The following is a 24,062-nucleotide window of genomic DNA, read 5'->3' as shown; positions in this document are numbered from 1 at the left end:
GAAAGCACACGGAAACATAGGAGTAGCGATGCGCATACTGCTGTTGGTACTGCGCGCACTATGCTTGGTTTAGACGCACAGCACTGCGGGGCTTTGGTGTTGTCTCAGACGACAGTGGCCGATTGATGCAAGCGACGGTGTCTTACGTGGCCATATTTGTCGAGAAAGCACCATGTTTCACGAAATGATTATTTTCTCCCTGAACAAAAACAAGCCAGGTTCAAATACGGTCAAAAACAAACCAGAGGCAGAAAACGGCTTGCCACGGTATGGTGGCGCCATCTAGGTTCACTAACGCTAAACAAGGCTTTCCAATCGGCTGAAGAGCGGTCGGCTCCTGTGATGTCATTGCAGACCACGCAAACACGATTTAGCAGGAAAATCAAAATTCTAACGTAGCTTAATTCAGTTCTCAGGGAATAAAACGTCGCTTGCATCCGGACAAGCGCTGGGGACACTATAAAACACGAAATCTTTAGAATAAAATAAACTTGTATTTTGTCTTCATGGCTCCTTTAAACGATACATATCCTGCGTGTCTTATCTTCGACATCAGAGAGGCCGCGCCGTACCATGAACTTGATTCAGCTACTACCGTTGACTTTGCACTCGATTTGCGAAAAGTTGGGGAATTTTTTTTTCTTATTCGCACGAAGCAGAATGTGACCAGGAAAAAAAAATCGGACGGTTCTTTCATTCATTCATTCATTCATTCATTCATTCATTCATTCATTCATTCATTCACTCACTCATTGTCGCAGGATTCCCGTCCAACAAGGCAAATTTTAAATGGGCTACTAGGCTGGTCTGAGTGAAGCACTACGAATAATCTGGGCCACCTGAGGTGCTTAATCTTCCCCTAAATATAACATGCGGGTGCTTATTTTGATCCCATCATGATCCGAAGGGTCTTTGCGCTTCCTCGGAGCCATTAGCCGATGGCTTGAGAGTAGCTCCAGCTGGTCGAATAAACCACAGGCAAACGAAGGCAGAAAAAGTTAGCAGTTTACAACATGACATGCAGAGTTGTTAACCGAGAAGGTTTGTACTACGCGCCGCAAGCTTTCTATATCACTTGAACGCAGACCAAGAAACACGAAAGGGTTCGAGCGTACACACTTTCCAGTAGTCGGGAAACAACTCCCTATAGTGTCGAAAATGTGTTTGCGTGCAACCACCGTCCTTCTTCCTTTCAAGGAAGTGAGGCGAAGGATGGTTGAGTGCGCCAGGGCAGCAGCTTATCTGGGTCGCCCGCGTCGGTGCAGCGGGTCGTGTTCTGGACACATGTCCATGGGCCGGAGGAGGAAGCAGATGAAGAGGTACTATCATACTGCCGTTTCGGGTACATCGGAATCCGCCACCACCCCACTGCAGCGCGCAGGAGAAGGCAACCGGCGTTCAGTACAGTGCCCTGACACAGCTGACAAGAGGCATACTGAGAAGGCACGGTCATGTTAAAGTTCTTGGCGGTGAGCAGTAACATGTTATTTTCAAAGATCGCATATATTGCCGTGGCCTAGAAGCATATAACCCGCGATATTGTGTGCAGCAGAAGAATGCCTCACACCAAGGCGAGTTTATTCATTCTTTTAAGATGTTTGAAGCAAAACTATACTGAGGTGCGTTCTTTAGCTTATTGTGGGTTCCAAACGCACCTCTTGCCTTAGTTCTGGTTAAAACGGTGTCAAACATGGGCTTCTGAAGGACAGTAAAAGAATGTAAGAGGGGAAGTCCGTGAGACAAATGCGCTGAAGCGGGTCTTGGATACGAAGTAAATCGACTGCCTCGTATGCCAACCCTCTTGCGGTGAGGTGTCACTCGCCTAAAAATATCTCAGGTAGACAATACCTCAGAGCTGTGAAACAGATGAATGAAAAACTCAAAATAGAAAACGCAGCTCTTCAGTCATCGCCTATGGGAGGAAGTGGATTTAAAATATAAACATGGAAAGGGTGGCCAATATCCCTCAGTGGGTATGGATGAACCTATAGCAGCTATGTGTAGATAGGTAACGCAACAGGAAAATCCATTCGACAAAACTTTTATTTTACTGCTAACCACATCTATATTAAAATAAAAATGGAATATTAAAAAAAAATAGCTTGAATCAATGTTACGGGGCAGCGATAAATACGAGCTCATTACTTATGCGCAGAGTGGGAACGAAAGCAGTTCACAGTGAGCAGCTGTGGGAAGTCGGGGAGAGTGAGACCGAGGGTGAGCAATCGTGCAGCCAGGGACAGAGCGGCAGCAGCCCCATCGCCAGAGGCAGCAAATATCGCGGCTGGCCGGCAGGGCTTCGGCCGGTGCTCGGGTCGGTGACAAGGACGAAGACTCGCCGGCATGTGACCGCGGCAGCGGTGCCGGCGTCCTACCTGGCGCTTGCAAGCGGACGGCGCACCCGAGGCGCCCAATGGATGGTGCGCGGGACGACAAGAATGCCTCCAAGGTTGTCTCCGAGCCCAACATGACGTTCGTGTTGGAAAATTCCGACCTCAGGGCCCTCATCGACACGGTGAACAAGTCGCGCCCACACGAAGGCGACAACACCGACATGCTCCTGCGCAAGTACGACACCGCCTTCCCCAACATCAAGGACTCTGTGCATAGGTGAGTACCACCCTGGAATGGGAGTCGGCGGTGTGCTTGGCGCTGACATGCGTTCGATAGGGGACGCGTTCGGTAGTGGGAAGCCAAAAACATACAGACCATGACACGTCACTAACGTTTCGTTAATTCGTTCTGCGCAAAATTCTGGTAAGTAAACAATAGGGGAAAAGTACCTTTAAAGTACTACGTACACTTCATATCATTGGCCGAAACAAGTACTTCAGCTACCGGGAGCGACCGCCCTATATGAGCGCAGCGTATGAAGTCGTAGGCCGGTAGGACTTGCTGTGCCGTTGGCTTTGAAATCTTGTTTATTTGCTTTACACCACTATGTGTCAAGGAAGCAGCCTGTGCGGCGATTAAGAAAATATACCTTTTTCTTGTTTAGCGCAAGAATCGAGACGGCACTCAATGAACTAAAACATCTGTGGCACGTCCACCACTTAACGGTTGAACAAAAAGAAGCAGACGGGCTAACAACGTCACAAATTGCCAGCACTGCACTGTTGCCTTACCTTGCAGTGTTGGCAAAAGGATCCATTCCCAAGTTCTTAATTACTCGACGTAATGAATACACCGATATTTGACACAGTTATGGTGTGATGCCTGCGTATTATTGCAAAATGTTTTTTTTTTTTTTCATAGAATTTGAAGCGTTAAAAGCTAATCAAAAAATAAATGTCTTTAAGACTGATATCTTCAACATTGCAGAAATTTAGTGTCAGTAAGTCGCCCGCTACCTCCTGACTTGTTCACGGTAAGCTACAAGTTATCGTTGACCCGTGCACCTCCGGCAACTTATTCCCATGTTGACGTTTTAGCCGTGCCCAAATCGGTGAGTTGCGAGCGACAGAAAGAGATATCCGGCCCTGGAATCAGCCGCACAACATTAATCTTCTCGTTTCCGCAGAGACACTTTTAAGCGGCTTACATGTAGGAATTTGAAAGCCGAGCTACGGCGCGAGAGCAGCATCGCGCTCCTTATGCGCAGTCCCCCGTTCGACGTTGGCGCTGTACTATTAAAAACAAACCACGGCATCCCGAGCATAAATAAGGGCATGCGCTAGCACATCAGCGGTGCCAGACAACCACCGCAGTCCTAACCCTGCGCTATTCGCAGTTCGGCGCTTGCGCTGTAGTATCACAGACAAACACCCTCATGTAAACAGAAGACGTAACGAACACTTCTGCGTAATATCCTGAAAACAGATGGCTCAGAGGTCGAGCTAATACAGTTGCTAGGAGGAATTTTCTAGGACAATACGGAGTACATGACAGCGGATGTTTAGAGATAAACGCAGTCGATGAACCTCCATAAATAGCTCTCAAACGCAGATACGTGAACCCCAAGCTGTCCAAAAGAAATCCATCTGCAAAACTCATTCCTTCCTTTTGCCTAATGGTTATCACATCCACTGTAACCGCATTCCTTACAGTCATAGCCTCACGGCTTTAGCGAAGCTATGGGGAGCTAGTGAATGCACGTTCCGATTCCAAGCCGCAGTTTCCGAACAGAATGTTTCGCAGGAGCAAACGCGTAGAAGCTAGCCTTTTAAATGCATTCGACACAGCCCTTGAGGGGGTCAGAACCTGCCGTTATGGAAGGGGAGTCGTTAAGAAATAGCCAAGGCATAGCTAATCTGGGAATGGATAAGGTACGTCCGGAATTCGTCACAAGGAAGACGTGACCTTTTTCAGGAAAAAATTCGTCAGATGGAAGACGTAAGTTTTTCAGAAAAAAATGCTACAAGAAGTGCCAAAACAAATGTGTCCAGGGGTGGCTGGCTTCGATGTTTGTTTATGGCACGGTGCCTATTTGCGTTCCCGCTGAAGAAAGTCACAGTGGGTGGAGTTTTGTCTAGAAATGCAACGGTCTATCCAGGCCAGTCCAAGCACGCGTGATTAATGTAGTGAGGGCTTCCACCACAAATGCTAGAAATTTGAAAGCTGACACCAAATTAGGGGTTTGCCTTCTAGAAGTTTGCCTTCTCCGTTTGGCGCTTCTGAATGTTCTTTCCGAACAAATGCGGCTGCTGACGCACCGGTGTCCCCCCTCGCAGGCTTCCCTCGACCCTGAAGCGGACGCCAGGTGACCGCTTCCTGGACCAGAACCACGTGACCGAGGTGAATATTGGCATCGAAAAGAGGGTCGAAGAGGAGACCATCGACAACGACCAGGCCTACACCCGCAAAATTGACGGCGAGCAGCGAAGGCGCGTCGCCGAAAGCCAGTGCAAGAAGTCTTCGTTCCAGGTGGGCGGCTCTTCCTTTGGAAACACGCGGCGGGGTCCGCGTTTCTCAAACGCATCAGCAGTATCGGGTACCTTAAAACGTAGAAACAGCGCAAAGAAAAAGGCAGTGGAGAAAGGGGGGAACAAGCATGAATGCTCTAACTTAAAGGGAATTCACTCGCGGCTCTCAAACACTGCGACTGCCTCATTCCCTAGAAAGAAAGAAAAGGTTACGGGCTAATTCTTTTTCTAAAAAAAAAAAAAAAGCTTTTTTTGGCTATCCAACGCGAAAAATTTCGTGTCTGTTGATCACTCGATTCAAGTACCACCAAGAAAACACTTGAAATAACGCTTGAACACGAAGTATGTATAGGCAAGATCATTACTATACTATAACTACTATAAATGCTGCCATGGCTCATACATGTCCAGAATATTCAGCGCAAAACAAATGTCCGGCATATCTAAGGCAAAATATGACTACATAACCAAAGGTATCAGCGTTCTTATAAACTAAGTAATGAACGCTTGTTTCGTTTGTACGGTAGCACATGAAAATAAACACGCGTTAAAGGCGGTGTCGAAGATAGCCGAGACAAAAGCAAACACCCAAACAAAATAGCCCGAGTTCGAACCGCGCCAAGTATACAAAAGAAGCAATAGGTCGAACAGCTAGATAGCGTGCTTGTAGTGTGAACGGTCGAAAATTGAATGGAGCTGAGCAAACCTCGCTCGCGTTTATCATGGGAGGAGCGAGAGGGGAGAAGGGGAAGAGTTTGAAGGGTGGGTTGGAGAAGGGCGAAGGCGTTACGCCTTCTGTCGCCTTCAGACGACATTTGCTGTCGCCTTCAGACGACATTTGCTGCGAACCAAGGCGATGTGCGTTTTTTTTTTTTTTTTTGTGAAGAAGAAGTTGATCAGAGCACAGAATGTGATGGCTGAGATAAAATTCTCACCTTCAGTAACGTGCATGCACACCAGCGGCGAAAGCGGGAGACATAAGAAACTTGTGCAGCAGCGAAATACATCTGCAATCTGCTATGCTTTCTGGCCTTACCTGCTACAGCACCAAGAAGAGCATATGGAGGGAAATAATGGTGAGGTGGAGTAACTTCTCGACGTGCCTTTGTGAGTGCGTACGAACGTGCGTAAAAATCCCTCGCAGCGGCGAGGCACACGTCGCGTTCTCCGGTGCTCGATAGTAATCCGGAATAAGCTATAAATGACAGCCTTCGTGGGCCTGGGGTGTGCCCAGAATAGGAATCGTTTTAAAAGTCGGCTTCACTACTACACACAAAAGGTTTCATGAAAAGACAATTTTACAGGGGAAATATAGGGTTCTGATATCATAGTATGAACAACCTAAGGAGTCTCCCGTAGGTTGTTTTCACCTCAATGCTTTAGAATATCCAACCAATAAGGGGCAGTCTCCTCGTCAAGCCGCCTTCAACAGCTGCTTTTTGCGGCTCCCCCCTTCTTTACTAAAAGGAAAACAAACTGCTGGACTCGAGAGAGAGAAAAAAATGTGGTCGGTGTGCGAATTCGGCGAATGACGCGGCCCAGCATTCAGTTTGAAAAATTGCATGTTTGTGGAAACATCACAAGATGCTGAGTCATGCACTCCTTACGTGTAGTCCCTCCCCATATCCGTTTTTTTTATTAGTAAAATCGTATGCCGGGCCTCGTCGTTCACCAAATCATAACACTCAATCACTTCGATTTGTCATTCAGAAAAATTGTGGTGAAAATGGGACTTGCAAGAATGAAGGCCCTAGCGGCCTGTATCAAATATCTTCTAATACCCCATGTATCAATTTGAGCCGTTGTACACTAAGTCCCTTTAAAGTTTACTTCGCGTCTATCACAACTGCACTGCTGGGAAGACATTTTAGCGTGAATATAATAAGTCATAAAAATATAAAGGCCTTGCGGCCTTTTATTATTAGCATTTTCGCATGCGACAGAAGTGCGACACATCGAGCATAGGTGACGTGCGTACGGGTTTATTGGTTCAGTTTATATAGAAAGACACGCCTTCAAAACAAGTGCTCTTAAGAAATTCCTGCACGCATTTTCCGCGGGTGCCACCAATCCGATCCCCGATTTCGGAGGTCAGAAATTGTATACGGTTATACGTATTCGGCAGCAATACCCGTTTTTATGATTTTGGCATTTTTCGCGTTAATAACGAACGGTATCTGCTGCGAGTGGCATTTTGGCCTTTACCAAGAGAGGCCAACTTGTTTCTACGCTATAGTGTCATTCTAAACACCGCCGCCCTCCCCTCCCTTTCCGGTGGCACTAAGGTGTTACCAAGAAAAGGACAGAGGATGAAAGCAAATTCAGTGTTAGGGTACAGGTGGTAGACGAATTGAAACGAGGAGGACAACAGACGGAAAGCAACGATCTTGTGGAAGCTGTCTCTATAGATTTGGTTGCATTCAACGCAAACAAACATTACTCCCGCCAAGGTTATCACCACATAGCAAGGATTACGGTGCACTTGAACCGTACGTCCCTTCTGTGGCTTTGTTATTGTGGGAACGCTGATGCTCACGTCACATTCTCGGTAGTTGTTTCATTTATTCAAAGAGCTTTGCCACGAGATGACCCTTTGAAGACATGCGTTTGCTGTACACACGGTGTGGAGCTTCCCAACACTATACGTAAATGAATGGCGGTCGAGCTTCTCCTCAGATCGACTGCACGAAATGCGAAGATGAGCCATCGGACTAAGCAAGCCAGCAAGGAAGTAAGCGAGCATGCAAGCAAGCAAGCCACCATGTAGGCAAATGAGTAGACGAAAGAGCAAGCCTGTCTTTGATGGCTCGTCCACAATAGACCATTTCACTCACTACGGTTTCCATGAATTGCCCGTGGGAATTTTACTGCGTTTCCAACGTTCATGGTAGCTATATATAATGACAGCGGGCATCCAGTTATTTACCCCCGCTCGGCCAAGCATTGGTGACGTCTACCGTCATCATGACCTTCGCAGACACCACATGCATGCGCAGTCGGTGTTGTGAAATCAGTCTATACAATGCTCAAAGAAAAGCCAGCAAGCAGTCAAGAAGCTGACAATGCAGCAAGTGCGTGTTCGAAAACGCGTCTTCATTGCGCTCGAGAAATGGGAAAGTCGAAGCAGGAGGCCATCCGTGACGACACCGAGGCCACTACACTACTATGACAACGTTGACGCTCGTTCATTTCAGGCAACTCTGCAGCCGGCACTCCTAGCAAACTGTGCAGCTCATATGGCTACATCGAACTGGTGCTGGCGATATTTCTGGCCTACGAGAAAGTCCCGTGGAAGTTCTGAAAAAGTTCTGTCTCAGTCCAGAGATGAGCCTCTAGATATATTTAGCAACAGCCTGCTGATGTTTTTGCAATGTATACCCAAATGCGCCTTTTTCAGGGAAGGCAATTTATACGATGCAAGACGAATAAATATCGCGCATAGCTTCTGCACACTTTAACAGTCTATAGGACGTACATATAAATTCTGGCACTGAAGCTGCTAACACGAAAGAAGCGACAGCGGTTATAATTACTACCCCGCTTCTGAAACGGTGGCGCCACTGTTCAACTCCCAACCTTAGAAAACTAGTTTTTTATTTTTACCACATGAACTGAAGGTTCATCAGTGCACTCACGCGTGCTCACATGCCAGCACAGATTTGGGGTTACGTTAAGTATTTGTCAAGACATTTCTTGTATTACTAAAAGAGAGTGGAAGAAATACCCTGGGCGTCGTTTCGCCACAACGCAGCTGAAGTACCAATAACTGTGAACAAGTGCTAATTCAACAACTTCCTTCTGCGCTGTAGCAGGTAGACCCATTGTGAAATGTTGGGTCCTTTCGCTACCGAACAGTCAACATTCATGAGTGGAATCGTATGCTGGCTGTCGGAGTTCACGAAATTTGTTCCATTAGCCGTTGTAGTTAGACATTCGGGATCGTTATGGCACATCTCTCCCACGAATAGTATTAAATTATGATTACAAAGAACGGATTACTGCGTAGAATGATCGTCGTCTGCATACCGTCAGCTTGACATTAGCCCCATGTCGTGGCGAAATCCGCGTTCCAAACAGTCGGCATATATTGAGGTTATTGGAGCTTTACCGTATGTTAAAGCAGTTTCTGAGACCTTCCACACGTTTCTGTATTGCTGCCTGCAGCGTGCTACAGTTATATTACTGTAACCTTCAATACTTCGCCTCTAACTACGTAATTATTTGTGTTTCACGGGTGACTCTTAATAAAGCGAGTAAAGAAAAAATGGTGCTTCACTTTTTTTTTCACTCCATATACGAAGCCTTCCCTGGCTTGCACAAAATACGCAGTCTTCTGCATCGCCTTTGCATGGCGTCTCCGCGCTGTCGCAGGACAACACAAGCATACCGGGGATGCGTGCGACGCGGCCTCCGCTGCAAATGGGAGCGTATCGACGGATCAAGATGACGAAGAAGCGCACCATCCAGGGTAAGACGACCATCAACCGGACCACGACGCGCAAGGAAGAGGAGCGCAGCATGACCTCCCCGACGGGCGAGACCGACTGCCGCCGCAACGTGGACGAGTCCGGCACCACAGCCGAGAACACCGAAACTCACGAGGAGGAGTTGGTCGAGACCTATGACGACGACGACCCGCCGACGTGAATGGGCGATACTGGACTCGTGAAGCGGCGCGGTGGGAACGCATCGCCTCCGCTGTGTCTTCACAACGCGGCGCACAAGATGGTTGTGGGCCCTGAGGAGCGACAGCTTGTGATATGGGCGTTAAAAGTGCAGGGTGACAGCCTTGACCAAGCGATTCGCGGCATCGTTCGGAACATTATGTAGATACGCAGCCGCTCATTGCGACTTTGTGACGTTTAAGGTGTGTCTAAATAGGGCTCTGCTCCAAGCACACCGATAAATCTAAAAGGGAAAGTCGGAGCTATTTGTTTGTTGGTCCCGCTGGAAGCCGCGGCTTACACGTTACTGCAGATTGAGAAAAGTAGATGCCTGGTGCGGCTTCTGGCACCATAGAGCCCTTGCGGTATGATAGAAATTCAAATGTTTGCAGGATTACGTTCGTTGGTGTCCTGAATTGCCATTTCGGTGATGTCACTAAACATACCTGTCGGTTGGTGATGCATCTATTGTTGTTTTTTAACATGGACGGCGAGAATTTTTGGCTGTTTTGGACTCAATTATAAAAATCCGATGGTCAAGCTGTTTGGTAGCTTTTTCTGAGGTTCACAGCTTACACTTATCAGCTACTACATGAAGTAATCATAATGGCGCCTTTTTTAATTTATGGGTTGACATGCCTCACACCCCAAACTAGCTTCTTTTCTGGCTTCCTATATCTTTGGTGGCTTCATTTAGTTTGTTGAGACGCTAATTAGTTTCTGTTTTATGGGGTGTCAAAACGACAACATGCGTGTATACCCATGGAAACTACTCCGTGTATCTCAGTGCAGGCATACAGCAGCTAAAGTTCAATGGCGTTCTCTTTTATAGCCCACAATTCTTATGAGAGCACGTCCAGTAAATTCCGTCAGAGCAATCAGTGGACGTGGTAGGCTGGGTTCTCACAGCTGCGTCGTCCGGAAGCCAAGCTTGCTAAGCAATATAAAAGCGCAAATGAAGTGTTGTTTCACCCTAAAAACAATCACCTCTTGGAGCTGCTGTTGGCAAGTTCATCTCAGAGACTAAAAAGCTACGTCATTCATCATGCCGGCTAAGTTGCGTGTGGCAAACAATTGGGTCTCTTCCGTAAAAACCCGCGTATAATACGGACCCGCGTATAATACGAGGTGTAATTCGGGGACAGCAAAATCAGAAAAAAAGTTTTCATCCGCATATACTACGAGGTAAAGAGCACAGAAAACATTTATTTGCACTGCAGTTACCCTTCAGTCATTGTCAGTTTTCGCTGGCACGGTCTCCCGACGTCCGTTCAGTAATCGTCAGGTTCGCTGCCGCTGTCTCCTGAAGTCGCCTTGTTGGAAATGTCTTGCCACAGAAAGTGGTCCTCAGTGCCATCAAGGGCGTTCGAGCGACTAACGAGCGACTAACGAGCGACTAATTTAAAAGAGCGACTAACGAGCTCCTCTGGGATACTGGCCCACGCATCCGCGATCCAGCCACAAAGCACCGCTGGAGAAGCCCGCGTCAGCCATCCGGTAGCTGTCACTTACGGGTCTCCTCACCTCATCCACTCTTGGTAGCAGGACCTGATGCAGTCTTTGAAAGGCTTGTTGATGCAAACGTCTAGCGGTTGCAGCTGGGATGTCATTCCTCCTGGAATGACAATGAGTTCGATGCGGGGTTCGCGCAACAACTTCTTCACGGAATCTGCCAGGTGGCATGAAAGGTGTCCAACACGAGCACTGTCGGGAACCCCCAACAGTGCTCCAGGCCGCCGACACCACAGACTTTATCCAGTCAAGCACCAGTTGCTTTCTCCACCCGCGAATGCTGCATCGGTGACGCCGAACTGCCGTCCTGCGGCGCAATTCCTGATGGTCTCGGCACATAAAATAACTTTTCTTTTATTGCCGCTGAATACTGCCTTCGTGTACCCGACATCGTGATAGACTTGCGGTGAACGTGCCGATCCTTCGCGAGGTCAAAACAATCAAAATGGCGCCGGCTGAGACAAGCAGCAGCCAGCTAACGCCACCGCAAGATGGCCCAACCTCCGCTGAAACCGAAACCGAAAGTGAAAATTTTCGGCTGAAAACTTTAGGATCCGCATATAATACGAGGCACAAATTTTACATAGTAAAATTTGAAAAAAACCTCGTATTATACGCGGGTTTTTACGGTATTTTTTTATGCACACGAACAATGTCCCAACTCACAACTGCTGTTTTTGTCAGGGAAAAAATGCCGAACAGATATTCCGAATGTCGTTGAAGAGAGGCGAATCGTACATTGGATCAGTATTGCAACAATCACTTTCCGTAACTTGGTTGTTAATTTGTCTCGTTTGAATCGAGTCGAAAAACAAGTTGTTCTAGATCGATAGGTTAGTTCATCGAGAACACGAATATACCACTTTTACGCGTAGCTTTTTTTTTTTTTTGTAGAAAATAACGAAAATGTGAAGACAGGTGCCGCCGACAATCCGCGCATCTTGTGCCGGAAGAGGTTAAAACGTCTGGCGTGCAAAGTCTTGCCTGGCTGCCGCTGGATGGCCCTGCTCACCCATACTTGGAGCGGCGGTACCGCTTTTCAAGGAAGCGTGCGAGCTACGCATGAGCGGTTGGTTTGAAGCCAACATTCGCGGGGCCTCAAAAGGGCAATATGTTTTTCTTCAACAAAGCGTTAATACTGATCACTGGTCCCATGAAGGAACATTTTGCTCAGGGTTCCGAAGCTGCAAAGGACGTGGGAGTACGGGAAAGCTTGACTGATTTGACCGAAACTCACCAAACCGCTGGTACGTGCTAGCGTTGTATTCGGTTGCTTCTATACCGCTATACATCACCGCTTGTTCGCTTGCTTCCCGTTTTTCGTGACGGGAACAGCGGCTGCAGCCTCGGTTTGCGTCACGTTTGGTCAGCGTTTGATTAGCGATTTCTCAACAATTAAGGCATCTTTCAGCACCGAATCAACGCTAAAATGGGTATGGGAAGGTCAGAATGACCTTTGAAACCAACTTGCTGGTTGCCTTATACTTCTGGCGATAAATCGGTTTGAAATGCAATAGAGCACCTGCATTGGAACGGATTCTTCGACAAACAGAACACTACATCTATTTTTACGGCTCCAATTATCGCAAACGATTGCCGGGCCATTCTAATCTATTTCAGGGACAAAATATTGGCCTCATTGACATTCCTGCTTCGATATATGCCTAAGCTTTCTTGTACACTGAAAAAACTTTAAATCTGTACATTATCTCACCGGTGCTTGCGTGTAAGGCATTTTGGTGTGGTTGTTGTATTCTGAAGTAACAGGGAAAGACGGTCTAGTTGGTCCATTGTCACTTGTACTTTTTCTTTATTTTATCATCATCAGCCTACTCAGGTCCACTGCAGAACGAAGGCCTCTCCCATTGACCTCCAACCGCTCGTGTAGTGCGCTACTCGAGTCCACAGTTTACCCCCGAATTTCCCTATTTCATCCATCCCTCGGATTAATGGTCCAGGTACACTGTAAACGCAAACTAGCCGGAAATGGAGTTTTAATCAAGTAATGTGCCCTGAAAAGTACCTATAGCAAAAAATGTACTCCCTAGGCATGATCTAAAGAAGTGGACGAACCTCCGTGGTAGAACCGTTGCCCATCCGGGTAGCAAAAGGGAGGATTTAGAACGACTTAACACCATTTGTGAGATGGCGTTCCGTTCCTTGTATACTACCACGTCCACAATAAACGCCCTATCTGAGGTAATAATCTCAAGCGGGCGGTCGCCATGTTAGTCTTCTGTTGTCTCCGTGCACCAGCACTTCAACCGTGGCCTAATGCTAATTAGATCGAGTAAGCAGGACGCGACGGTTGCACGCAGCTACAAAACCAATACCGTACGTATACCCGTATAGATGCTTCAACCAGCGCGATCACAGGCAGAGAGCGCGGCCGTGTTGTCTCAATCTGTTTATTTTGGCGATAGGTGTTGTCAAACTTTGCTGCTAACGAAGATGCAGTTCTCGCCGTTGCAAACAATTGCAATGTTCATCTGCTTCGCTTGCTTGCGCATACATAGACGATTTAAATTCTCGTGCCAGCGCGCCAACGCACCCGACTGCAGCGACTCAACTTGCCCTGGCGGCACGACTGGCTGCCCGGATGTAAACAACTATCAACGCAGCGCGGCCGGTGACTCGGCGCGGCCGGAGCTTCAAGCCTCGCCTTGGGCCGTCGTTTTTTCTTATTTGTGAAGGACTAGTAGTGCCATTTGGTGGAAAGATTTTCATGTGCCCCTGTCACACGAGGAACGGCCGCAAACAGCATTTGGATACGTCGACAGGTGTGGACAGCTCGCTGGTAAGTGGTCTTTCACCAGTCGATGCGTTTGTCAAACGTTTGGATAGGGTTAACAGCGAAGTACCCGGGTACCCGTGCCGCTCACAGCTCGTATACACGCACGGGCAAAGAAAAAAGCGCACACTCGTATTATTTTACTTGTTTGTGGGTTTTGGGGTATGCGTTCGCATTCTTTTGTACGCCGGTTTGTAACAGGGCATTCGAGATAAAATCGTTTGTCGCGCGCGGCGTCGTTTCAAAGCAACGTGACGGTTACTTCGTGCTGGCGAAAATCAGCGCAGTCAGACGGAAGCGGGAAGGAAGGTAGAGAGATCGGGAAAGAGGGTGCTGATATATAAAAGAAAGCGTAATGCAAGACGAGAAATATAACACAACCCGCCTGCATTTCTCCGAACTTCAGGACAGAGCCGCACACGGGTACGTTGTCACAAACTCGAGCGTACGACGTCTAAAAGTACCGTATTTTTTTTTTCATTTTTCAACGTGACCTGAGCCACTTATCTTCTCATTGCCGCGCATGCAGACCTGATTGTGTCCCTGTGTTTGAGCGCACAGCCATCCTTTTGCGACATAAGAACCAGCGAACGCGAGAAATTGTAGAAGCCAGCCACATCAGAAAAGCTGGTTCCGAATGTATCAGTCATCCCTCTATCGCCCTGCTTAATCGAGAAGTCGCATATTTAGACGCACATTGAGCGCTATTTCGGTGCTTCTTCTGGGAATGCGTGTTGGGGGTGGGAGGGGGGTCTTAATCCATGTATGATGCGGTTATCTTTGCTGATTTTTCGCCTTTCCTGTGCCTCAAAGTTCGTTTTGTGGTTTTGTTGTTACGGTTTTTTAGTATTTTCGGCTGAGTGCGCCGAGAACTGTGACGCATTGGGGGCGCGGCAATTGGGCGCTTGGGCATATAAAGCTTTGAATTGTGCAATAATAAACTAGTTGCGAGTGTGCGCTTGTGCCGTCTTCATGTGTTCTTGTCCTCGTTAATTTGCGCGCAGTTTATTTTTCGCAATGCGTAATTACCAACTCGCCCAACTCGCAACCCTTTTACAGATCCTATACTCCGTAAAAATGAGTTGCCTGTCCTTTCAGGTACGGCAAAATCTCGCGCAGCGCATCATTCTGCCAGGGGCCATATCCTAATGTCAATGCACACACTATGAAAGCAGCTTGCACTTAATGCGTCACATTGTCTGCTGATAAGCATTTTAGATTCGCCCCTCTCATCATCATTCACTTCGTGGAGATGGCGGGATTTTCTTTCATAGCTTGTTGTCACTGCAGTAATTAATAGCAGAATCAGTCCTACAAATCACAGAAACGGTTCGTTTCACGTTGAAAATACTCACAGTAACACACTTTGCACCACACGGAGGAACAATCGGTTGCAGTGATGAGGCATAAGGGTAACTTGTTGTTAAAGGGTCATTGAAGACAACCAGCAAGTTGATTTCAAACGGAAGTCGGACCTCCGCATAGCCATTTCAGCATTGATTTAGTGCCAAGATGCCTTAAGTGCTGATAAATTGCTGTTCAACTGCTCATCAAACGTGACGCAAACACGACTGCAGTCGCTGTTTGCATCAGGATAAACCGGAAGCAAGTGAAGCAGCGGTGATTAATAGCAGTATACAAGAAACTGAATACAACATTACCACGTACCAAGCAGTTTGGTCAGTTCTGGTCAAATCGCTCATGCTTCCCCAAACTCCCCTGTCATTTGCCGTTCGAGACCACTAAGCAAAGTGTTTCTCCATTGGACCTGTGATCAGTATTTACGCTTCACTGAAGAAAAACATTGGCCTTTTGAGGCCCCGCAAGTTTTGGCGTCGAACGATTTTCTCATGCGTAGCTCGCATGCTCCCTTGGAAAGCGGTACTGCCACCCCAAGTATGGACGAGTAGCACCATCCAGCGGCAGCCAAGAAAGAAGTTGTGCGCGTCAGGCCACTTAAGCCCTTCCAGTGAAAACGTGTTTTTGCTAGTTTCAACCTTATTTAAAAAAAATGCCAGGTTTAAGAGGGGTATAATAGTGTTCTCCGTGAGCTAATCTATCAACCTAGAGAGACTTGCATTTTAACTTTACTGACATTTAAAGTTGTGCTCGAGAATATTGTGCGGAAGTAATATCTTTTTTATTGCTGCAAAAGCCACGATGGTTAATGTACTGGCACTTGGTTTTATGAAGCCTTTGCATTCCTAATTTAAGTACTGAATCTTCGGAGGGAACCTGGCATAACAATTTTATTACTGTACCGAATTATTAAGTTCATTTAACCATAGTGTCTGTTTTGAATTTTACATGTGGGTCTTTTTTTTTCTTTTTTGCTTTTTCAGGTAGATGTTCCTTTGACTCCCTGCCTGCATTCCGCGAACGGGGAAATTAGCCTCCGCATCGATGGCCAGAGTGTCTTGACTGCATCATCTTTACTGGGAGGACTGTGTAGTCTGTTTGCATCGTTCTGGGTTTTCAACATTCAATATCCCAAGAAGGCACACAGAGCTCTAACGTTTGTGGAACATGCCTTTGCCAGCACCAAACCACGTGTGAAGGATTTAGAACTAATTAACTTTTATCGCATCAATATCCCTCACCAATATTTTATTTGTTTTCAATCCTGTAATCATTGGATAGTAGTTTAAAGAATTTCGTATTATGTTTCTGACGTTTTCTTTTTTTTACTGAACAGGGGATATGTGATGGGCCCTTCAGTATGCTGATAATACAGCTATCTTTTAGTGAAGCAATAATATTAACCAACTAATATAACTTGAAACACTTATATAAATAATGTTGGCAACTGGTGCCAAATGAATCAACTCAAAATTATCGGAAAAACACGAATTACATGGCTTTTTCTTCTCACTCTGAAGAAGCTGTCGCAAAACCACGCATTCTGTTCTATATCCTTGCAATTAACCCCTCAGACTGGGTCACTTTTCTTGGCGCATTTGTGTCTTTATCAAAACGCACTGGTATTTTCCGCAGCATATTTCTCGTTCTTTATATTACTCATTTATCCATAGCCATCTCATTGCTGTCTGTCTCCTACATCATTTATCTCTTGTGCCTTTACCATCTACAAAATACTCGTTACCTTTCAATATCAAATCGTTACACAGCTCTCGCTCATTTCACCACCAACTGAAAAATTTTTTTGTTGTAAACCACTGCAACCATTTTTTTCACTTTGTGTACTGAGTACTGATGCGCACTGATAAGTACTCACGCGTTCTCACTCCTCTAGTAGTATATAATGATGTCACTTACCATGCCGTTGTGTTTGTGCCTATATGTTTTTCGCGTATTTCCAGTTCTTGTAGTAATATTGTTTCTACAGTTTGTTCAACTAGCAGACAGATCGCTCATTTCACCACCAACTGAATTTTTTTTTTTTGTTGTAAACCACTGCAACCATTTTTTTCATTTTCTGTACTGAGTGCTGATGCGTTCTGATAAGTTCTGATAAGTACTGACGCGTTCCCGACCCGCTATTATTATATAATGATTTCACTTACCATGTGGTTATGTTTGCGCCTATCTTTGTTTTTCGCGTATTTCCAGTTCTTGTAGTAATATTAATTCTACGGTTTATTCAACTAGCATTCTATTGCTGTCTTCCATTCCTAACTGGCGTGTTTTTAGCAATTTACCATTTTTGCTTTCTTATAGGAGGTCGCCCAAAGTTTTTATTTCGGAGCCTCCTTGTGTACACCATGTACCATGTAAACTTGTATGCGAAAGTTCGTTTGAAATCCTTGCCGTAAAATTCACCGTCATAAACGGCTACATACCTCCTCGAGCGCGCTTTGACACCAAGCGTTTGCATTCTATTCTGGCCAAGACGCCACCACCTCATGTGCTGACGGGTGACTTCAATGCGCATCACCCGGCTTGGGGCAGCAGAAGCGCATCATCTCGGGGAAACCGCCTTCTAAACGTCGCTACCAACGCTGGATTGGACGTCTTAAACACGGGCAGCGCCACATTTGTCCGTGGTAAAACGTCGAGTGCCTTGGATGTGACGCTGATATCCACATCCCTGCTGTTATCTGCGTCGTGGTTTCCTGACGCAGAAAGCTTTGGAAGTGACCATTTGCCCACATATACAATCATCAAGGGAATCTGTGGAGGTCCACAAAAACTCAGGGTGCACGGTACAAATTGGGAGAAGTTCAGAGACTTTCTCGAGGACAGCAGTGCCACTCTTAGCACGCACGAGAAGTTTGCTGACGCTGTTTCGAACGCGAGGGCTGCATCCGAAAGACGCTGTTTGCTTCCCCGGGAGGCATCAGCAGTAGACATCGAGTATGAGCGACTTCGGGCAATTCGCAGGAGAGCAGAGCGGCGAGCACGAAAAACGGCGTCTCCGGATGATATTCGAGACGCTAGACGGGCGCAGAAACACGTCCAAAAACACATTCGCAAGCTCGCTAAGCAGCGCTGGAGTCAGTTCTGCTCTCGACTAGATCCGCGCAAACCACTCACGCGTATCTGGCAAACTTTTCGCACCTTGAGAACACCACCAAGCCCACTTCACCCGTTTTCAGCCGTGGCTCTCCAGAAGGGCGTCAGTGAAGTGAGCGTTGCCGAGCAATTCTGCACTAAAATCACGACTCCGCCCAGCAACGTGGTAATTTCGGAGGTGTCCGCGTTCTGCTACTCCACCGCGAACGCAACGCTGATGGATGAACCCTTCACCATTGAAGAGCTCCCCACGGCGTTGGGAAATCTCAACTTGTCTTCCTCTCCGGGCGCTGATGGAATCACGTATTTGGCTTTACGCCATTTGGGCCCCAAGTTGCTCTCCCTCTACAACCAATCCTGGCAGATCGGGCGTCTTGAGGCCTGCTGGAAGATTGGCCGGATCGTGGCGATCCTCAAACCAGGCAAACCGGCAACGGATATAGACGCTTATCGGCCAATTGCACTACTAAGTTGTATTGGCAAGGTAATGGAGAAGATGGTGCTGGAACGGCTTGTTTGGGACCTGGAGAATCGAGACATTTATCTATTGCAAATGTCTGGATTCAGGAGAGGACGTAGTAGCGTAGACAACATTATTTCCTTGGTGTCAGATATTACCCAGCAAAAATCAGCCGGAAACATCACTATAGCTGTCTTTTTTGACATCAAAGCAGCATTCGACAGCGTCGCACACGAAGCCATCCGAAGAGAGATGACATGCATAGGGCTTCGAGGACGCATGTTCCAGTGGCTATGTGACTACTTGCAAGACCGGTACGTCTACATGGCCACCAGTGATGGCGAAACGGCCAGACATCCCGTCACGCAAGGAGTTCCTCAGGGCGGCGTCTTGAGCCCGACGCTTTTTAGCATCTGTCTCATACGCCTCCCAACAGTCCTGCCCAAAGACGTTAAGATTTCACTCTACGCAGACGACATCCGCATCTGGGCTTCAGGCAGGAACCGTCGAAACATTCGCGCCGCACTCCAGAAGGCAATTGTGAAGATGAAAAAATATCTCAGATGCTGTGGATTAATTTTTTCCCCTGAGAAGTGTGCTGCTATGGCATTCACGCGGCGCGATGTTTCTCGTTATACACTCACCGTATAAGGTACTCCAATACCTTATGTCAAGTCCAACAAGTTTCTCGGAGTGACGTTTGACCGCTCAATGTCATGGGCCCCACATATTCGGCGACTGAAGGAGCGGCTTCTGTGTTTTGTGCGCATTCTGCGTATGCTCGGTGGAAATTCGTGGGGCTGCCCTGTATCCTCCCTTTTTTGCCTATATAAAGCCCTTTTTGTCGGCCTCCTGCGTTACAGCCTGCCGGCCCTACATCAGCTATCGCCCACAAGCCTGAAGGTCATAGACTCAGTGCTGGCAAAAGCAATGCGCACCTGCCTGGGTCTGCCTAAATGCACATCGACGGTTGGAACTCTGTGCGAAGCTCGGTGCTTTTCCGCCACAGTGATACAACGCCAAGAGGTCCTTCGAACGTCTTTGCGCCATTTGACTCGATGTCACACGCATCCTTTGGCACACATCTCAGCACAGCATTTTAGACACCTGCTTCCAGCGAATTTTCAAAGCCCTCAAAAGTCGATAGTCGCACCGTGGATACTGGCGCCACGGAAAATTTGCACAACAATACCCGGAATCAGCAAAAAGTCCGCCATGCCCGCGGCCGCACTCAAGTTCTTCACACTCGAGTATATCTACAGTACCTACAAAGGCTACACACATGTTTATGCGGATGGCTCGGTTCGCCCGGGCTCATCCGCCATCGGCGTGTGGATCCCAGCTGCCCGGTGCACTATCCAAAGAAAACTTAGCCACGAAACATCCTCGACTGCTACCGAACTGGCAGCTGTAAGAGCTGCTCTTCACTACATCAGCGGACATCATGCTCAGCAATGGGTAATATTCCTGGACTCTCGCAGCGCCTTACAAGCTCTCCGAAATCTTCACAACAACCATAGTCAGCTTGTATGTGAAATTGGCGAAATTCACACAATGGCAGTGCGCGAGGGTCATGACATCTATCTTCAGTGGCTGCCTGGTCACTCGGGCATACAAGGCAATATTAGATCTAATGCAGCCGCCAGCGCAGGCCACTTTATGAGCAGTACGACCCAGCTTCCTTTCTCCCGAGAGGACAGCAACGCCCTTATCCTCGAAAATGGATGGACTGCACAAATGTCGGAGTGGCAGGACCCTCACCGCAGATATCTACCACTGCAGGCTATTGACCCGCACTGCAAGTTCCGCTTTCCACGCGGCATCAACAAGCGGTATGAAGGAGTGTTGCACCGACTACGCCTGAATGTAGCATTTACTCGGAGTTTTAAGTTCAAGATAGGTTGGGACGACTCCCCTCTGTGCCGGACTTGCGCTGTGCGTGAGACTGTCGATCACTTGCTGTGTGTCTGCCCTCGATTCGCCGCTGCGCGGAAAACTGCAGCGACCTCCCTCTCTCGTGTACGCCATGGAGGCAGTCTGGAACTTTGTCATTTTCTTGGGCCCTGGGCCAATACTGGTGACAGTACCTTAGGTACAAAAGTTCTACTCCAGTTCCTACGAGACACTGAACTAGACAAATTTCTCTAGATAGCAGACAGAGCAAGTGTGTCGTGATATGTACTCTTTCGCACTGTGGCGTTCATCTTTTTACTTTGCTTGTGTTGGTGTCACTGGCGTTCATCTATTTATTTTTCTTGGGTTGGTGTTACTCTTTTTTTTTTCTTCGCGTCGTTTACTTTTCGTTTTGTTTCAGTGTTTACATTAACGATTCTCTTTTCAATTGTATTTTTATGTCCGGACTCTGCTGGCAGATTTCTCTTGTTTTTACTTTCCTTTTTTTTTTCAACGCTTCTTGTTTGTCTTCTTCCTGCTGTAACCCTAATGTCTAATATTCATCACTCATCAACGTAGTCATCCACCATCTGGTGTAGCAAGCCTTGTCCCTAGCAGGGCTGACCTCACCAGTTTACATTAAAGAGCCTTCTCTCTCTCTCTCTCGTTTGAAATAAACCTGAAACCGAGAAAAACCGTGTGAAATCAGTACTCCCGCAGGGAACTAGAAACTCTCCCTTGTGGCCTTGAAAAAACTCCTTTCGGAAGGCCTACAAAACCGCCCCAACTTTGTAAAACTCCATTCAAAAGAAATATATGCTTCCCTTGAACCTCCTAAAAACTCCCCTCGCGAGGCCTACAAAACGTAAAACTCCATGCAAAAGAAGTAAATGCTTCCCTTGAACCTCCTCAAAACGCCCCTAAAATAACATAAGTACTTCCCAAGGGAGCCATAATAGGCTCCTATTCAACCGCCTAAAAAGTCCATAAACATCACTTAAAAACGCCTTGAGGAAGTAAAGAATACTCCATTTTGATCTCCTTAAATTCTCCCTAACATTTCTTAACACTCCCTAACTACCTCCTTTCTATCACCTAAAAACACCCTGTTTTGAGGAGGTAAACAAAACCTCCCTGTTCCATGTAGTAAAAAAACTCCTACAAGGAGGATCACTAGAGGACAGGCGAAAAAGAACCTCTAGGGAGTATATGGGTGGAAAAAAAGTTTAGAGTGTAGCTCATTTCCTTTCCCTCAGTGCTACTCCTACCATTATCGTTCCATGGCCCGTTGAGCCGACCTAAGTTCGCTTTCTAGTTGTTTAGTAAGCTCCGTTTGTCATCACCGGCAGTATGCTCTGGTTGTAGATTTTTCTTTTCAGTGACATAGGTCGCTTACTTTTTCTTGTTTGGAAGTGCTTGCCGAGTGCAACCCAGACATACCTATTCTGCGCCGGATTTCTCTTTCATGATTGGGGGCAGCACAAACCATCTGTCCAAGGTAGTTATGTTCTTTTACATCCAGCGTTTCGTTTCCTAAACTGAAGAAGGCATTTTCAGCGTGATTATTTTTCATTACTTTTCATTTATTCGTATTTATTTTTAGCCCCCACGGCAGTGATTTCTGATTGTAGTTCCTAAAGCATTGTTTGCAGGTGTTCTGCAGTCTCACTAAGCAAGACTATGTCATCCACAAACCTCAAATGGCCCCGTTTATCCTTAATCCTACGTTTTTCCCGCCCAAGGTTTCTAAATACCCCTCCAGACATGCTGTGAATAGTTTTGGCGAAATGGTATCCCCTTGTTACTCCCTTTCAGATCGGAAATTAATCGCGTTGTTTATGGAGGGGTATCGTGCCCGTGCATTACTTATATATGTCTTCTAGAAGCCTTAAGTAGATCTCTTGTATTCCCTGGGCTTTTATTGCTTCTAGCACGGCTGTGGTGAGTACAGAATCAAACGCTTTCTTATAGTCTAGAAATGCCATGTAAAAGGGTTTAGTGTATTTTGTGGGTTCTTCTATGACTTGATTAACAACATGAAGGTAATCCATATGGTGGAGAACATTTTCCTAAACCCAGCCTGATCTCTGGGTTGTTGGAAATTCCGGCTGTCGCCTATAACTTTGGTCAACGGTTTGTAAACTGAGAGTAGGATGATGATGGTGGTGGTGGTGGTGGTGGTGGTGGTGGTGGTGGTGGTGGTGGTGGTGGTGGTGGCGGTGGCGGCGGCGGCGGCGGGGGTGGTGGTTGAATTTTTGTGGCACAAGGCCAGCCAGGGCAAAGAGCGCCAAAAAACAAGAGTAGGCTGATGGACTATTACAGACCCAGAGTAGGCTGATGGGTCCGTAATTCTTCAGGTCTTTGGGATCTCCCTTCTTATGAACCAGAATAATGTTGGCGTTTTTCCAGGCTATGGGCACTGTTTGAGTCTTCAAGCGTTCCGGAAATAGCACAGCGAGCTTTTCGAGTACAATATCTCCTCCATCCTTCAAACGATCCACGGTTATACCGTCGTCACCTGTACCTTTTCCTTTTTTCATGCATTTGAGAGCCTGTCCTACCTTCTCTCTAGTTGCTAGGGAGACATCGCAAGTTGAGCTTGTACTCTCAGTAGTCGCCCCTGGTCTAACATCGCTGGCATACAACCTAGTGTAGAATTGTTCTGATACCTTTATTATTTCGTCCAAATTGTGCGTAATGCTACCCTGCTCGTCTCTGCGTGCCTACGTCGTGCCTTTGCCGATGGTTAGCTTTATCTTAGTTTCTTTCAAGCTTCCCCCTATTTGCTGCGTTTCCCGGATCACTTTCATGTTATATGCACGATTGTTGATCGTTTTACTTCTGTTAATCAGTTTCGATAGCTCGGCTAATTCAATAGCATCTGCCGCACTTTACACTTTCATGTTCTTACGTTTGGCAATTGATTCATTAATTTTCTTAGTTAACTTTCCAGTTTGTTCCCTACATGTTGCTTCTCCCACAGCTGCTGCTGATTCAATGATTGCCGATGTTAGGTTGTCATTTAGCCTTTCTACACGGACCTTGTTCTGCTCTTCTAAAAACGCGAATTTGTTTTGAAGAGCTATTTTAAACTCCTCCGATCTGGCACTGACTTCATGCGGGGTTTCTTAGTTTTCACGAGTTTTCTCCTTTCTCTTTCGAGATTCAGCTTTAGCTTGCATCTAACCATCCTACTACCGCTGCTCAGAATGTTACTTAGCACCTGTACGTCTTGCGCGATACCTGGCTTGTCACTTAAAATGAAGTCACTTTCGTTTTTTGTTGTACCATCGGGACTTTCCATGTCCATTTCCTATTCTTTAATTTGTGAAAGAAGGTGTTCACCAACCTCAGGTTATTTCTCTCTGCAAATCCCACCAGTGTGTCTCCTCGACGGTTGCGATTCT

The 24,062-nt window shown here is 46.8% G+C and overlaps 1 protein-coding gene across 1 annotated transcript; it reads left to right on the top strand.

The window, feature by feature from the left end:
- The first annotated feature begins 2,164 nt into the window (after positions 1 to 2,164).
- Positions 2,165 to 9,915, top strand: LOC144170880 (uncharacterized). Its single transcript, XM_077700905.1, has 3 exons — positions 2,165 to 2,610; positions 4,671 to 4,863; positions 9,234 to 9,915. The coding sequence occupies exons 1-3, from the start codon at positions 2,414 to 2,416 to the stop codon at positions 9,507 to 9,509; spliced, it is 666 nt and encodes a 221-aa protein (XP_077557031.1). The 5' UTR covers positions 2,165 to 2,413; the 3' UTR covers positions 9,510 to 9,915.
- Positions 9,916 to 24,062: the final 14,147 nt, after the last annotated feature.

Source organism: Haemaphysalis longicornis, unplaced genomic scaffold, assembly GCF_048455015.1.
Source record: "Haemaphysalis longicornis isolate Haplotype H1 unplaced genomic scaffold, Haemaphysalis longicornis Haplotype H1 scaffold_1, whole genome shotgun sequence".
Classification (NCBI taxonomy): Eukaryota; Metazoa; Arthropoda; class Arachnida; order Ixodida; family Ixodidae; genus Haemaphysalis; species Haemaphysalis longicornis.
This window is presented reverse-complemented; position numbering and strand designations above follow the sequence as displayed.